Source organism: Lycorma delicatula, chromosome 8 (assembly GCF_047948215.1).
Source record: "Lycorma delicatula isolate Av1 chromosome 8, ASM4794821v1, whole genome shotgun sequence".
Classification (NCBI taxonomy): Eukaryota; Metazoa; Arthropoda; class Insecta; order Hemiptera; family Fulgoridae; genus Lycorma; species Lycorma delicatula.
In genome coordinates this window covers 97,019,055-97,037,825 of record NC_134462.1, presented here as the reverse complement: position 1 = coordinate 97,037,825, position 18,771 = coordinate 97,019,055, and the positions used below count along the sequence as shown (strand labels likewise).

Here is an 18,771-nt window from a genome sequence, read left to right as displayed (position 1 = left end):
CAATGTATTTGTAATAAGGCTCACAGTTAACTGTGAATAAATAAATAACTGCTTGATTTAAAAAGTTATGTTAAGTAATGTCTCAACATGTGATTATGGATTTTGTGAGTTACAATCCCCCAGGCTTGGCTAAAACAAGTAGCTGCATATCAGCTCTAACATGTGACTTTTTGTGCAACCCTCAGAAAAAAGAAGACTTTTTTCAGATTAATTTGAAAAATTTCTCAAATTGTGTCTGAAAAATGTTTAAAAGAAATCAGAAAACATAAAACCAAAGGAGGCTAGAAGTTTATAAACTCTTTTTGAAAATCAGATTATATATTTATGAGATATTGATCCTTAAATACTTACATCTGTGTAATACTTAATCTGATAGCAGGTAACTTGTTAACATGATCAACATGTTAATGTTGAATTTTCTGAATTAGAAAATCTTACTTTTTGACAACATACAAGATCTGTCTGGAAATTAATGTCATACATTTTATTCTGAAGCAACTGTATGTTGCCGTGCACTCTATCATCCACCAAGATTGTTGGTGATGTAAGTCAACTACCAAGTGAGTGCTTGCTCAGTTTTTTATGAGCTCTCAGAGGTGAGGGATGGGCATTTTAATAAACCTCTGTTTCGTCTCTTGTATAAGTCATGATGCAGCTCAAGTGCACCAGAACAAAGATATGCGATCAAGTTTTGTGTGAAAGCAAGTCGGCAAGTCTGCAGTGAAGACTTTTCTAATGGTTCAACAGGCCTTCGGGGATGAGTGTTTATCACTAGGCTAGTCTATAGATGGCACAAGGTGTTTTTGGAAGGCTGTGAAGAGGTCGATGATGAAGCCCGCACTGGATGCCCGTCAACCTCCTCAAACGCGACTCATGTGAAGAAACTTTTACAAACAGACCGTTGTATGAGTGTTCATTTAATGATCCATATGTTAAATATTCCAAAAACTATTGTCCACGAGATTGTGACCAAGAATTTGCACAGGAGAAACGTGTGCACAAAGCTTGTCACATAAATTTTGACCAACGACCAAAACTCTCATCAAGTGGAAATTTGTCAAGATGTTTTGGAAATGTGTGAAAATGATCCTCACTTTTTGGACAATGTTATCATGGGTGATGGAACATGGATATTCCAGTATGATCCCAAAATGAAGAGGCAAAGTGCCAAGTGGCCCACCTTAATGTCTCCTCCCACAAGAAGGCTTGAATGAAAAAATCAAAGATCAAGACTCTTTGTGTTTTTTGACATCAGGATTGTCCACCGTATGTTTGTACTTCCTGGAACAACTGTTAACTCTAAATTTTATGTAGAAGTCCTCAAGAGACTGAGAGCAAGGATCTGGTGCATCAGACCAGACATCAGTGGCGATTGGAAACTTCACCACAACATACCAGCCCACACTGCCTTTGCCATGACCAGCTACCCGGCCAAATCTAACTAGGCAACGCTGCCCCAGCCAGCCTACAGTACTGACTTGGGTCTGACAGACTTCTTTTTGTTTCCTTGTTTGAAATCCCCGCTGAAAGGACATCGTTGTAGAACAATTAATGATGTGAAAGCAGCTTGTGAAATAGCTTTAAACACACTTCCTGAACAGGCCTTCCAGGATGTCTTCACAGATTGGAAATCCTGCTGAAAAAGATGTATCGATGCAGGAGGACAATATTTTGAAGAATTTTAATGTACAGGTATTATTCTTATTATTATGTAAATAAATGTTTTTTTCATACTTGTAGACTTTGACATTACTGAACAGCCTTTTACGTCCTCCTGTAAAATTGGTGTACACATTTCACTAATATGGTCAAGACTGAGTTGGACTATTTTCTGGAAACGAACTTATAACTCCATAGTTAGTCTGATGTTAACAGCTGAAATATATATGTCTTATAGGGCCAGACCTAGTATTTTTACCAACATAGGCAAACCCTAAAAATGCAGCCCCCAACCTTAAAAAAAAGATTAAAATTAAAAAAAATAAAAACTAAAAAAGAACCATGTTAACCAGAAAAATGACATATAATTGAGTTAAGACAATAATACTAATACAGATTTACGGATTTTGTTTTATTGAAAAACAAAATTTACATTTTTAATGAGCTAACAACAACAAACTTACAAACTAAAACTAGTACCTACTATTTTCATAGAAAATTTAAATATACTTTTAAAACAAAAAAACAAAACTAGTAAAATAATAACATTATTGTACTAATAAAAAATATTATTTTCTAGATTAAAGTAATCTAAATATATTTTTGTGGGTTGTTTATTTTATTTTTTGCACTCTAGTACAGGTAGTTTTGTTGTTCCTATATTTTGCTGCTGTAGGCAGTTGCTTACCTTGCCTACCACCTATGGCCAACCTTGAGTCTTAGCTTCAAAATCTAAATTATTATTAATGATCGCATAAGAAAACGTTTAAGGAATTAGGAATTATTTTAGTTAAGGTTCTTAAAAGCTAGGCAAAAATTTGAGACCTGTAGCAATTTCAGTACTTAATTATTAGTTTGGACATCTTTAGACAGTGATAGTTTACCGGTTGATGGGCAGAGTAATGACATCATTGAAATAGACACATTATAATAAAAAATTTCAGCTACTGTAAAATCCAGATGCTGACTTCTTACCATATATAAAAATGTAAAGTATTATAATGCATTAAAATACACACCTATGCAATTTTTATTAGCCATCAATGTAGAGTGAGTCAAACTAATAGAGTTTATTAAGCTCTCATCCAACTTTAAATAAGTCTGTTCAGCTGAAGCACCAACCCACGTGGCTCGTCTTCCATGCCTTGGCCCAACTTGTGGCACAGGAGCTGGAATACTATACCAAGGACTGCGGCTATTACCATTCTGGTTATGTAACTGAACTTCTTTCTTACTGGCCACTGATTCAGATGGATTCCTACCTAACTGGTTTTTCTAAAATAACAAAAAAGCAATGGTAAAACAAATTATAAAAAAAAAGTTTAAAATAGTTATTAATCACCTTTCAAATAGCGATTCAAAAATGTTTAAAATGGCTGACAGTACAATTATGACAGACAATAAACTACGGTGATGTCCCTCTTTCCAGTGTCCATGAAACTTGTTCAAATAACTATGCCTTATTGCACCTTTAATTATCTGAACCTTTACGGCACTGGATCATTTATATCTCTAAATAAATTCATTGTTAGTCTGTTCAATATATGTTTATCTAGTATATAGATTATAACATATTTAGATACGATATGCTTCATATTTTATATCACATTATATTACGTTTTAATAGTGTATGTGTTAATTAATTAGTGTTTTCATTAGAATAATGATTAACATATTTATATTTGTTAATAATTAAGTTACATGTATGAACGAATGATATAGACTAACAATACAATAAATAAAAAGTAATATATCAAAAAAATAAGATGGTGAACTCGTCAATTGGAATAACAAAATGACATGCTTCTATTAAATAAAGTTTGTTTGTTTACCATCAATAAGGAGGAATGATGAAACTGAACAGAACTATCCAAGGGCTTTGTTACTTTCCAGAGAACACACCAAACTACTACTGACAAAGTTGCTACTGAATAAAGCCAGATTCCTATTCCTCATAATATCTAAACAATTATGGAAAATAGAATTATGTGATTTACTGAAGAAATCTCAATACTGATAGCAAAGCCGCACTTAAAAAACCACATGCTGCAGGTCACTGAAGGTGTAAACAACAGGTTGCCCTTTTAATGGGTACTGCATGATGCTGGCTGCTTAAAAGTAAGCTACCTACAAATCTTGTCTGAAATATAATTAAAATTTTTTTTTAACTTCACAACAATTCTGTCAAACAGGAATGACTACATCAACGCTGTCTTTCATAACTCTTTTTTGAATAATAATTAATAATAATAACAACTCTCATTTGTACATTTTCACCTTCCTCTTTCAAGAAGGACTCAGCATATGCATCTCTTCCTTCAGCTGACCCACTGATGTTTCCCCAATTTTTGTTAATCATTAGCTACAAAGATCATGCAAGTAGAATGAAGTTATCCAGCTAGTAGAAATTGTACCCACCATTATTTATTAATATTAATGATCTTTTATCAAACATGTTATGGTAATTCATAGGTCTACTCTGCATGTCACACAAAGCCTTTACTTGACCAACTTAAGTTGGACATTTCTCAACTATACTCTTTATAGTCTGAAATTTAGGTTTAATGATTACCATTTATTTACTAAGAAGATCTGGCTAGAAACTCAACATTCTGATACTAATGAAAATTTCAAATGAGGTTTGTTACTAGTTGGATATCCTGGCAGCAGTGTCCTTTAATAAGGGTCTGAAGAGACTGGTAACATGTGACAAAACCTGTATGTGAATAGTGACTATGTGGAGGCATAATATACATAACTTATGAAAATAATACTATCTTTTTTCTTTTTTACAAGTCAATCAAAAGTCAATTTTGAAACAGCAATTGAAACAAGACTCTTTGACTTCTGGTACAAAACTTTAACCTGTTTTATTAAATCTAAAAGAATGTTCTTCCTTTCTGTTACATTTCAGTACATTTGTTTTATTCTTATTTTTTCTAATTAAATTTCTCTTCAATCAGTGAATTTATACCAATCACTATTTCTTCTAACTCTATTTTAGTAGGTGCAATCTCCATGATGAAGTCTGTAATCATCATGCCAATTGAAATTTTGGAAGCAGAGACTGAATTCTCTGACTGAGTCTTCTATTCTTTTAGACAATATAAATAGTTCTATTATACTGTTGTATTTTGTCAAATTTTTAAAAATTTACTCCACTCCACATATTAATCACCGTCTTAAGATCTATAAATACCACGTAGATAACTTCAATTTCCAATCAAGTATAATGTTGGAAATTAAGCCTTCCAAGATTAATTCACGAGTAAAGATAGTCCATTGTACCTGTGCTCCTTTTTAAACAAAACTGACTTTAATGTATTCCAACTTTAACCAAACGTACTATTCATTTTTAAATCATCCCTTTTATTATTTTGTGAGATGTGAAACCGATAAACCAATAATTCTTGCACGTATCCACTCCTACTTTATTAAGAATTACAATTATTATACTTTTATAGAAATTTGAGGGTACCTTTCCAGTTTCATATACTTGTGAAAGTGTATGCAAATCTATACATCATAAACCTAGTCGATCCTAATTCAATTAAACAGCATGATGATCTGGATACTAAATCATCTGTGGCTAATGTCTTATTCTAGTTTAAATCACCCAGTGCTGTATTAAATTCAGATTTCAATAGTCTATTTTGAACATCAAGTTTTTCTGTTCTCCACAATGTCAATGTATGTTTATTTTTAACAAACATAGATTTCCCCTCATGTTTATAGTCCAATTTAATCATTCACGTATTCATCTTTCTTAAGAGGTTTAAATTTTCAATTCTGATATCATTACATCACATAATTCCAAAGTAATACATCAAACATATCAGAGTCAATCATTCTCTTAAGAGAGTTTCACTACCCATTAATCTTATTTTTAAAAAGCAGGTACATTTTATTAAACTGACCTATATACTAGTTAAAACTTTCCTTTTAAATTATTACCTTTTAAAACAGCAATATCTGAGTGTTTTATAAACTACAAATAAAATAATATAAGTACCTGATGGCTGCCAAAAGTATAGACTTCTCCTTTAGTCGATAACACCACAGTATGATTGCTACCAGCAGCTACGTGACTAGCAGGTCCTGGTAGTTTCACATGAACTGATCCACCCCTCACCATTATATCACCACAACCTAACTGACCGTAACTGTTACTACCAAAAGTATATACATCCCCACTTTGAGTTAAGGCAACTGTAATAACACAATAAAAGCATACAAAATTGTAAAATTACTATGAATAAAAATTTTAATTAATTGAAATGCCAATTAACCACTACCATATTGTTTAATATTAAAAAAAATTAAATAATTATTAAAAACGATATATCAAGTTGTCCTGGGTAAGATGTTGAACTGTCGACTTGTAACCCAATCATTTCATAACATCTGAAGCATCTCAGGGATTATCAGCCTGAGAATATCGGGGTTGTAAGTAGGGTAAATGGCTGGATGGGTGTCTTGAGAAGTCATTGATGCCAATAAAACACTGACATTAAATCAAATAAAGCACATGACAATGAAGTCAAAACAGCAAATCCTGTCCTTTATAGGTAAGGATGAGGTACGGAGATAAGAAAATGCTAAGAAGAATAAGAAATAGCAAAGCAGTAGGGAAAGATTTAATAATTCCTGGGCTGCAGAAGTGTAGATGTAGAAAGTTTGTTGAGTGGTATCATAGATTGATTTTGTTGAGCTGGAATATGGAAGGGATGTCGAAAGACCTTGAAAATAAGCCTGGTAATATCTCATGTTCAAGAAAGGTGATAAACAGGATTATGCTAACTAAAGAGGAATCACACGGGTGTTGCATATAAAGTGTTCCAGTTATTCTAATCAAAAGATTAAGTTCTTCTGCGGAAGAGATTATAGGAATATTAGTGTGGCTTTCAAAAAGTGAAAGTGACAGGATCTGCAGATCAGATTCTTATAATGCAACAGATAATGGAAAAAATGTTCTCAATATGATATAAATCTGCATACACTGTTTGTAGATTTTATGCAAGTCTTGATTAGATTAACAGAATCAAAGTATTGGATATTATGGAGAGCTATGGAATATCACATAAACTTATAAGGCTTGTCAAAATGACACTTTCAGACATCTCAGGTATAGTATTGATGGAAAAGAAAGTAAGCAGAGAGAATAAGATGGACATTGGGGTTAGGAGATGCAATGTTGGCACAATTCACAAAGTGGCTTCCGTTAAAGCCTATCAGGGCTAGGAACAGGTGGGTGGCTACCAGAAGCGTCACAAGGCAGGTGTCTTCCCCTACGAAGTTAGGATGCTCACAAAGTGGTAGAGGAATTGAATGTTAGAGAAAAAAATTGTAAACAGAACCATTTAAGTGCTGGCAAATGTAGATGATATTGTTGTAATTGCTACAAATATGTATGCCTTGCAAGAGATATTATATCTGTTACAGAGAAAAGGGGATGAGGTGGGGTTACAAGTGGATGAGAGGAACTAAATATATGAGAGTGGGATCTGAAATAAGAAGGCAGACAAATAAAGTAAGAATTGGTGAGTAATCGTTTTAAAATGTCTAAAATTTTATATGTCTTAGTACAGAAATTACCAAAGATAACAAAATTTCTGAAGACATAAGGAAAAGAATCATGTTGAATAATAGAGCATACTTTGAAAACAGGAAATTTTTAAGATCTGAACTAATATCCCGCAACACAAAAATGAAAGTACATAAAAATTTAATAAGGCCAGTGGTAATGTATGGTAGGGACGTATGGAGAGAATGCCAAGTAACAGACATGCAAGGTAGACGATTGTATGGCGTGTTGTACAATACAAGAAGGGAAGATCAAGGCAGCGTTAATTGGATGAGGTGCTGGTGGACTTGAGGCCAATGGGAGTGAAGGAATGGAGAGCAGTGGTTCAGAGAAAGGAGGATTGGAGTTAAACTGTTGAAGAAGGCAAGGTCCACATTAGACTAATGCCATGATAAGTAACCAAGTATACATCAAAAGTAAGAATGGTTACTAACAAAAAGTGATTGGCAACAGAGAATCAACGGATTACATAAGTGCAACCAATACAACAAAATACTGGTTCATCAGGTAAGTATCAGCAATTTTCTCAGTCTGTTTTGATTGGTTTTCTAAAGGAATCAAGTAATGGTGGTTGAAACAGTAAATAATTCCTTCAGTTGTGAAGCAAGATCTGTGGTATTATTTCTTCATTGGCTCCATTACTTTTCTCCACTGACCTTTACTTTTAATATACAATAAAACATATATTCCATAAAACATCCTCAATAATTTTATAAATTTGAGTCTTATTATGAGTTAGGATTTATATACAATTCCAATGCCAAAATGGAGTTAACCAAATGTAACATATAATAAGCACAATCTCAAATCTAAACAAGTCTACAGGAAAAGTATCTCTATCTGGCATATACTGGAATCTATAGATGACAAAAATGGGACATTTATAATAAAAAGTGTATTTGTATCATTATAGTGAGAGTAGATAAGTAGATAATAAACAGTAAGAAGGTTAGAATTACTTTAAAAGCATTTCAAACATTAGTTAACACTTTATAATCACTCCAAATAGGAAATGAAGTACTTGAAAAAGACAATATCTCTCAAAACACCACTAAGGAACCACCTCCTTAGTCTTGTAGATGTAACCAGTGTGGCAGTTGAGAAAATCGATAGGGATCAAGGTTAATAGAGGGACAGGATGATCAATTCAGACAGAGACTAAAATCCTCCAAGATATAACAGTTTACTGTCACTCCTGAGACAATAAGAACCTTCCTACTGCACCTTCTGAACAGATTGTAATGTCACCCTGCAATCTATATTAAAAGTGAATAAAAGAGAAGGTTTTTCAATGACAAAAAGTAAAAATAAACTCCGATTCTGATATATGTGAAATAAGATGTTTTTTGACAACACCACAGCAATTGGAAAAACCAGTGAAGCAAATATGTGAATCAGAGTTCCTGTAAACATGAAGTTAATGAATAAACTGAAGAGATTAAGATTATAAATCATTATTTTTAATAAATAAGCTTAACTCTAAAACTAGTAGAGGTTTTTTTTCTAAATGTGTGTCATTTTAACACAAAAAACTAGAGCTTCTTAAAAAGTAAAAATAAAAAATATTATTACAATAATGATTGTGTATGTAAAATTAAATGGAAATGTTTAACATTTTCCTGTTAAATTATTTTCTTTTTACAAAGAAAAAAAAATTATAACATTTTTAGATACATTTCAAGAAGCATCTTAAAAACTGAAGGGTATGATATAAAATGTCAACCAAGGGACAATTTAATAAACCAATTCCTACTGATTATCAAAGTTAAATAAAACTGGGTAGTTCCACCATCACAATTGCAACATCATTTAAAAAGAAGGAAAAAAGTTTTTTTTTTCAGCATGTTTATTTACTGATTTTTACAGAGGATTTTTTTAAACTATGGCTATTTCAGTTTTTAAACATAATTTATAGTATTAAATATCAATTAAAATATAAAATCAGTTTAATTTCTTGAATTATTACCTTTCCATCTAAATAGCACTATAACAGAGCTACATTTCTAGAATGGAAAGTGTATTGTAATCAGTCCAATTTGGGCATATGTAGTTTTCACCAGATCTTGATATTTTGACACCTAAGGAACCCACAAAACCAAATGGAAATTTTTCGGATGTTAAAGTTATTTTACAAAGTCTAAGCTTTTATGGCATATTATATTATTATCAGCACATAAAGTCACACATAACAATATAAAAAGTATATAAATAATATTGTTTTTACAGTGTGACTAAAATCACCAAAGAATATACCACATTTAATAATGCTATTCAGAAAATTGGTAAATTTCACAATTACATTTCTAATAATAAACATATCATACAAATAAATAAGCATAGATTTTTTTGGGTTATATTTTGAATCTTAGTATATCTGACTAAGTATCAATAGTTGCTGCCTCCAGGGTTAGTGCTTTTTCATCAGAGAATGACAGGAAATTATAACATTTTTGGCATATGAAAAATGCAAAAGTTGACAAGGGTTCAAACTTCAGTTAAAACGGTGACAGCTTCACCAAAAGATTGATAAATTATCTTTTTACAGGTTTGAATTCATCCTAAAAAGCACATTTACATTTTTTTTAAATGCTAAATTAAATAGTTATGTAAATCAAGTTTACGTAACCTAGAACTGTACTTGAAAACATTTATTATAAAATATTACTTATTAATTTCACATCATGTTAAGTTAACAGAAAGAAGAAATCTACAAATGCATATTTTTTTTTTTATAAAACGTAAAGCCTTCTTGACAATGACCTGTGCCTAAAGAATGTATATATTTTATCATTTCTTAAGAACAGTTAAACAACATGATATGAAGTGATTAAAATAGAGATTCAAAATATGAATGAAAAGAAAATGTAAACCACAGAAATAAATAGATCCACAAAAACTTATCAATTTATACAATTTTTAAGTAAATTCTAATTCACATTTGAAAATTGTTACATTTTTCTTATAAATAAATGGAGGCATGCGTGAAGTGTAAGTAAGAATTGGTTGCTGAAATTTAAGCTTTATATTTAGCTTTAAGAAAATAAAATTCACTAAGATAATAAGATTAATGAAGAGGAAAATAACATAAAATATTGTACTGATCGCACCTAAAAGTACATCAAGATTTGAACTTCATTCTCATTCAACTTCATAAATATGACCGTACACATTATAATATAAACAAACAAAAGTATTATTTATCATGCACCTGTATGATGTAAACCTGAAGCAATTTGTACAATAGGACTATCATTCGGAAGATAAACTCTAGCAGGAGGGAGTGAAGTTACTCTGCTGGCTTCCCTTTCCACATCACTACCACCAGCCATTTCTTCGGCTAAAAATAAACAAAAAATTAATGTAAACATCTCAAGTTCACCAAACATAAAGAACCAAATTAAAAAAAGATATGCACACATAATAAAAGCAATCATTACCGACAACAGATGATTGTTGTATGGCAGCTGATCGTAAATGTACTCCGGGTATAGTTTTATTTGTTGTCTGAGAAGGTGCTGTTGAACGTGTCTGTTTAACTCGTGACACTGATGGACCACCATTTCCTCCAACATTACCAATAACTGCACCACCTGCTCCTGCTACAGCCGGACCATGTTTAGTTAACACTTTACCTCTTTGACGTTGTTTCCTTTCATCAAGTCTTCTTTGTAAATGATCCTGCAATCTTGCTCCATGGCGACCTGAAAAATAAAAAACAAATTAATTATTAATCAGATATAAGAAATGTAATAATTACCACCAATAAATTAAAGAAATAAAATAAAGAATAGTTGAAGTCAACTGATAAAATATTGAACAGTTTTTACAACACACATAGTCTGACTAAGAAATAATGTGGAGAGCATTAAAAAATAAATGAGTGGATTCAAGTTCAGTAAAGATTCTTTAATCCATGCAAGTTAAGATGAAGTCTAGAATGGGAAAAACAGAATGATTTGCAGTAAATATAGCTATTAAACAAGATAGCATACTTTCATTTGCTTTTCTAACACTCAATGACAACCAAAAAGTGAAAAAAGAACTTAATTTTTTAAAATTACATTTTAATGACAATCCTAACACATTAACTCCACCAAATAACTTTTCTTCAAAAAATATTAGTTTATAATTTTTAAATAATTAACAATTTTTTTAATAATTTTTAAATAGAATAAATGGAAAAATAAAAAATAAAATAACTTTAGGTGTAGTAAAATCAGAAAAGTTTGTTAGTAGGCTATACAATACCATAGATCAGGAATTTTTGGAATAAATTATATTTTAAAACTGGTTATTAAGATTATGAGGAAAAGCTGGGAAAAAGAAATGAGATGTAGATTATAATGATCTACGTATATGATCTGATGGAAAATGAAACAACAAGAAAAGTGTTAGAATGGGAGATGGTAGAGATAAGGACAAGAATATATCCAGGAAATTATAAAAAAATAAAGAAAAGGTATCTTATTTGGATGAAGAGATATGCATGATATGATTTGATCTCATGAGTGAGTATGACAAGAGTAGTTAAGTGGGGATGATAAAATGGTTAGCTGTGATTCAATGCCCAACTCATGATCTTGGAAAGGAATAAGCAAAAAAAAAGACACAGTTCCTAGCACTTCTAGTTGTTAGAATATAAAGTTGTTGAGTGTTCACTATTCTAATTAGCACTGTTCTGAGTATGTTTTGAAAGGTTCTTGACATTAATGATTTTATACTATTCCTAACCATTTCTTCCAACATTTGTAAAACAACCCATAATAAGGATAAGCAGTTAATATTATCAGCAGTCAGCTGACTGTTCGGTGCAAGCAAACTATTTGGTGATGTAGCACTATTCACACTAAAATAAATTAAAAATACAAATGTAGTGTGCCCAGACAATACAAAGCTTATAATGAAATAGGCCGATGGCATCTTATTATTTTATCTAAAAACACAACTCTGCACAACTAACAGAAGAATAACAATCCTACCTAATAATAGTTCTATTAATATACCTAACTGTTAAGGCTTCCATAATAAATCATTTTAATCCTTCAAATTTAATGATCAGAGACAATAAATTAAAAAAAAAAATCTTGATTATTTCATACTAATGTTTTTACATAAAATTTGTAACCTTACAATTTTTTTAATTGTTTATAACAAAAAAAAACTTACTTATATTTACATCAAGTATCTAATTCTGCAAGTTCACTACCTTCGCTATCTTTATTAAAACAGTACACACATGCTCTCTCTCTCACTCCTCCTCACTCACTCATTCATTCACCCACTCTCTTACTCACACACTCTCTCTCTCTCACACGCACACACACACAGAGAGAGAGAGAGAGAGAGAGAGAGAGAGAGACAGACAGACAGACAGAGAACATCCCTAATGTACCTCCTAAGATATTGGATAGGATAAGATCTGTGGTCTTGGATGGCAAACTATAGACCATCAAATTTAACAGTAAGAAGACATTTTATTAAAGTGAACCACATACTTTTGGAAAATTGTCAGAACCTTTATTTAATAAAAAAAAAACAGCCAGTTCTGGAGCTTATATTAAAATAGGAATGACCAATCACTGTATTTTCCATAAAAAAGAAACACCCATAAACAAAACTTACAATAAAACTGTCATCTCTCCACAGCCTCCTGTATGAGATTCCAAAATTCTGTTACCTGGCTGGTCTTATAGCCTGTAACATGCATAGTTCATAATCATAATGTCACTGCAGGACATCCTAAACAGTTATTTATGGAATTCATAACTACTAACTGATGTGGCAGGTTACCTTATGAAGTTATATCAGAAACTTCAATTCTTTTTAGATTGTCCACACACACACACACTGTTATTGTTATTTCCTCAAACTGTCTACATGACAATTTGATTTGAACTGATGCTGAGCATCAGTTAGTTGTTTAAACTAATTTAAATACATGGTTATCAATTTCACAGCATTATCAAAATTCACGTTGCAATCACCATACAATCGCACTTAGAAAAATGTGAAAGCAAAAAGTATTGGTGTTTGGTCGTAATTTTTTTACCAGTTGCAGCAGGGAGAGCTTCAGAGTTAGTAGAGACATTTAGTAATCCTCTTTCAAAACTGATTCCTACTTTCTGTTATTTAATGGTTCATTTATTAATATTTAAAAATAAATTACTTGAATATGATTTTATCTGACTGTAAACTAAGACATTTCATACAAAAAAAAAATCTCTTTTTTATATACATATTTGCATACACATATATTTTCTTAAAATTCAAATATTTTATTGTTATAATTACCACTGTGTTAACTAATCTTAACATGATATAGTAAAGAAAAAACCAAACACAGTTACATAAACATTTAATAAACTTTTGACAATTAAATTTTGCAGTTATCCCACATCGTCAGATAGTGAATCACCAACTGTGTTTAACGTTTTTCTTTACTATATCATATTAACACAATATATATATACCAAGTTATGACAAGCTAGGCCTTTAAGTTAAAATTTCACCATTATAGATTAAACCAAAATATTTGCATAAAGATCCCGACAAGAAATTGAATGTTAACATAAAATCCAAGGACCGGAAACATGTATACAAAGAGATTTTGCTATACATCACTAAAATAATCCTAACAAATAATAATTCAATTTGAATCAAAAGTATATGAAAGAAATAACCTCCAAATATAAGATCCAGTCGCATCATACCAGCAATGTCTCCAGCACCGCTAGGACCTAAAATTGCTAATTCTGAATTATCAACACTTTCTCTAGCACAAATACGGCAACAACCACACTCTGCACAACCTGAGTCACCTTCACCACAACCACATTCCCTAAAACAGATTGCAGTATATATGTCAATACAAAAATCCAATATTCAGAGGAAAATAAAAAAAATGAAATTATAAATATATGAAAAAAGACAAAGTACTGAATATTAAAACAATTTTTTTTTACTTTCTTGAAAGTACAATTCAAGCACTACTTTTCAACGAATTCTGTAAGTTTACTTAAGTAAGCACTTTCCATAGTGTAACACCAGTTTCACATCTTTTGAATGATGTCACAAAAATTGTGCCCAATACTGAACAGCCACTCTTATGTAAAATTTTTAACATCATCATCATAAGTAATAATATCTTTTTGAAAGGCCTACTTTCAGAAGTCCAAAACCACGAAAGTAACAAAGTACTAGATCTTGACTGTCGGGAAGGTATAATTCCTTGAATTATTTTAATTAATATTTTTGTAACATTTATCATACATAGATTTATGGTACTGTCATACACAGGCCCAATACAATTTGTCAGTTTTCCTGTTTGTCAAAGTTTAATTGCCTTTTTAGCATCTTCAATGTTTCAGAGTATGTTGTTGCATTAATTGTATCACCACTTGGATATGAATTCATTAATAAGCAAAATAAATAGATTATGACAGAAAAGTATAGCCAAAAGTTTCTTTAAAAAAGAACTATTCAGTATTTTTTCAAATGTAGAAAACGTTTCTACTTTAAATATGAATTTTATTTCAGTTTAGGTCAAAGTAATGGAATCCAACATTTATCTGAAATCACAACATTGTCTGAAAACAAAGCTACAAATCATCATTCACTTGCTGTAAATTAATCGTTCATGGGTGGACATATTTATTCTATTGTATTAATGTGACAATAAATAATGATGATTCAATACCCAAGACCATTCAAATATGATGTATACTTTCATGAAAGCGTTAAATTTTTCCAAAATTATTTCCAACAAGTGATCTGTTTTAATTAATCTCATTCAGGTGATGATCATTCACAATGAAAACTGCCTTTCCTGCCAGTGATAGTTGTTACTATCTATTTGCTAATTCTCAAATAATTTTAACCATTCTTCAATTGCTTGACAGGAAATTGCATTGCCACTATATATTTCAAATAACTGATGATGAATTTCATGATGATGCTTTTTTGCCAATAAAAATGAATTACTACAATATATGTAGACACCACTTTATACAAATCCACATTTCATAACTTGTAATATGTCCTTGAAAGGAATGTCCAAGATATGTTACTGCACATTTATAGCAAATTATCTCTTAAGGTCTAAAAGTTGCCAGATGTACACAATTTATTTTTTGTCTTTCCTTGTTATAAATGGTTTTTAAAACCACGTACGGGTTTTACCATACAAATATCTCTTTTTAAACTATGTTAGAAAATCACTCAAAATAATTAACTATTCTATATCATATGGGATACTTCTTGATTTACATGTAAACAATTCTTTGTACCAAATCAGTCAAAAAATGTGGCTCATTTTTTGACTGTATTTCATTTTGTTTTTTTGTTTTTTCTTCTACCAATTAATTGTAGCTTCCTGAATATATTATTCTTTTTTATATACAAAGGTTATTTTTTTTTCAATGTCCGATCGGTCACGAAATTAAAAAAATTTTTATTTGTAATAAGTACTTACATAGTTACGCTATTTATCTACATAGTCGCCACTCCGATTTAGACATTTGTCGTAGCATGGTACCAACTTTCCAATACCCTCGTCATAGAACGGAGCCGCGTGTATTTTCAGCTGTGTTTCTATGCTGGTCTGCAGCTCAATGTCTGTGTGAAAATGTTGTCCTCCTAGCCAGCGTTTCATGTGAGCAGAGGTGAAAATCAGATGGAGCCAAGTCCAGGCTGTATGGTGGGTGATCAAACACTTCCCAATGAAAACGCTGCAGGAGCTTCTTTGTTACAGCTGCAGTGTGCAGCCGAGCATTATCATGGAGAAAGACAATGCCTGATGACAACATTCCTCTCCGCTTATTCTGAATTGCCCTTCATAGACGTTGAAGAGTCACGCAGTATGAGGATACAGTGATGGTCGTGCCACGTTCCATGAATTCCACAAAGAGAACTCCATTCTGGTCCCAGAACACAGTAGCCATACAATTTCTGTTGGAGAAGGTTCGATTGAACTTCTTTGGTTTACTGGGAGAATGAGAATGCATCCACTGTTTGGATTGTTCTTCAGTTTCTTCAGTTTCAAAATGGACCGGTGTCTCGTGCCCTGTGACAATTTTGTTCAAAAAATCTTCTCCTTCATTGTGGTAGCGCTGGAGAAACATTAGGGAGGCGTCAATTCTCATTGTTTTGTGATGGTCGGACAGCATCTTGGGAACCCATCTCGCACACAGTTTGCAGTACTGAAGTCTCTCACTCACAATGGTGTAGAGAGCTGACCTTGAAATTTCAGGAAATGAATTGCTCAATGCAGAAATTGTAAACAGACGATTTTCTCGAATTGCCTCATCCACTCGCTCAACGAGATCATTGGTTGACACTTGCTTCTTTCCCTGACCGCCTGAATCATGAACATCTGCACGTCCTGCTTTAAAGTTCCTGCACCACTTTGCTGTCACTCATTGAAGTTTCACCGTACACATTACTTATTTGTCAATGAATTTCAGCTGCATTTTCCCCTCAGCCTGAAGAAATCTAATTACCGCACGCACTTCACATTTGGTGGGAGATGCTATTGTTGTAGACATGTTTACGTGCCAGCTGCGTGTTGAGAACTAAACAAAGTGACGCGGCATGATTGAAGGTCATACTAGAGATGCTACGCAACACATATGCACAAAGGTTCATCCGATTTTTGCGTGGGTTTTTATTTTGCGACCGATCAGACCTTGAAAAAAAATAACCCTTGTGTTTTAATAAATGCATTATTTTACAAACTGTGCGTGCTAATTTGGGTCAAAGAAATTGTTTACTTGTAAGTCGACAAATAACCCTTATATATTAAGTTTTAATTTTAAATTATTGTATGATTTTTTAACATAGTTTGAAAAGAACTATTTTTATGGTAAAACCCTTACATGGTTTCTATGCATAATTTTAGAAACCATTCCTAACAAAAAATAACTTAGGTACATCTGCATATTTTAGACCTTAAGAGATAATTTGCTCTAACTATGCCTTATATATTCCTTTCAAGGACCCAGACATATACAAGATATGAAATGTACATTTGTGCAAGATAGTGTCCATCATACATTATAAGTAGTATCCAAATTAGAATCCAGGCAGTGATTCATTCATGTTTCTTACATATTAATTTCATTTCATTTCATTCAAATTTCTCAGAAGTTTGGCCATTATCAGAACATCAAATATTGGAATTAACATCCAAGTTTTGAAGGCTAACATTTGATTGTTTCTACACCAGTGGATTCTGTTAGAGGGCAGAAACAGAATGTCAAATAAATATCCCTAATAGCTCAAAAAATATAAACAAGGATACCAACCTTAGGTTTGGAAATAATCATTAACTATCTTTCCTTTAATCTCAAATACACATATAAAACATGTCTTCTAATTTCAGCTGTACCATTTGTTTAAACAGTTTATTTCATATATTATTCAGAAGGTACAATTTTTTTTAAGTCAAAATCAATGCTAAATTTGCCAATTAGAGCTGGGTGACCTTATTTTTTAAATTCAATTTATATTTCAGGAAACATTCCTCCAATCTCCATGACGAAGTGGTAGCATCTCAGCCTTTCATCCAGAAGCCCTGGATTGAAATCCTTGTCCGGCACAGCATTTTTCATATGCTACAAAAATTCAATTTCCATAACCCATGCACAAGCTACAAGCTTATGTGATAGTATCATCAAGCAAAAAAAAATAATTTTAACTTCCCCAATTATAACACCAAAATATATGAAAGAGAAAATTTCAGAAAAATTAGATATAGCAGTACATACTTCTCAGGTGTTTAGAATTGTGTTTTTACACAATTTTTCCTTTAATTTTAAATAAATTTGTAAATACATTATGTTCTTTTACTTAGTTTGAATTTTCCAAATACATAACATTTACTTTTGGAAATCAAAATTTTTTTAGAAAAATGTGTCACCTACACTAAGGAATTTTGTAATAAAGTTATAGTATATCAATCTTAACTAATTTAAACTATTCCTTCAAATCCAACTAATATTCTTCTAAATTTTAACTTTGCTAATACAGAACAGCAAAAGCATTTTAATATTGGTAATAGTACAATATCTATTTGAAAACCAACATGAAATTAATATTTTTAAAATATACATTACAAGTGTATACTGACTAAAGATTCAGAATTTAGGTTTACAACATTTTTTACTCTAATTTCAAATACTAGTCCACACTTTTGGTTCTCAAATTTAACTGGAAAGTTTTCATTACAATTTATTTAATTCTTGTAGAAAAATTAAAGAAAGTTTTTTTTTTGAAAAATGGATTTCTAAAAACCAATGTTGAGCTTAATATTTATAATGATGTACGAGGTGATACAATAATAGAAGTTGTCAGTTTACTTTTAAAATTATTGATATTCTTTTAACGTTAACTTTTTTACATTCAGGTAACTGAAATGAATAGAGTAATGAAACTTGTTTACCTTACATTAGTATGAAAGATAATATTTTTAAAAAACTGACTTTAGCGCATGGTCCACTGTGTCGTAAATATGGCATAGTAGTCCAAAATCT

The 18,771-nt window shown here is 31.5% G+C and overlaps 1 protein-coding gene across 1 annotated transcript in view; it reads right to left on the bottom strand.

Annotated features, from left to right (window-relative positions):
* LOC142329500 (E3 ubiquitin-protein ligase MYCBP2-like) overlaps window positions 1-18,771 on the bottom strand; it is a 145,412-nt gene that overhangs the window by 59,122 nt on the left and 67,519 nt on the right. Inside the window, exons 14-18 of the mRNA XM_075374174.1 lie at window positions 13,924-14,081; window positions 10,681-10,944; window positions 10,452-10,580; window positions 5,672-5,868; window positions 2,679-2,934 (exon numbers count right to left, since the gene is read on the bottom strand). Coding sequence (XP_075230289.1) covers window positions 2,679-2,934; window positions 5,672-5,868; window positions 10,452-10,580; window positions 10,681-10,944; window positions 13,924-14,081 — 1,004 coding nt within the window. The remainder of the gene's footprint in view (window positions 1-2,678; window positions 2,935-5,671; window positions 5,869-10,451; window positions 10,581-10,680; window positions 10,945-13,923; window positions 14,082-18,771) is intronic.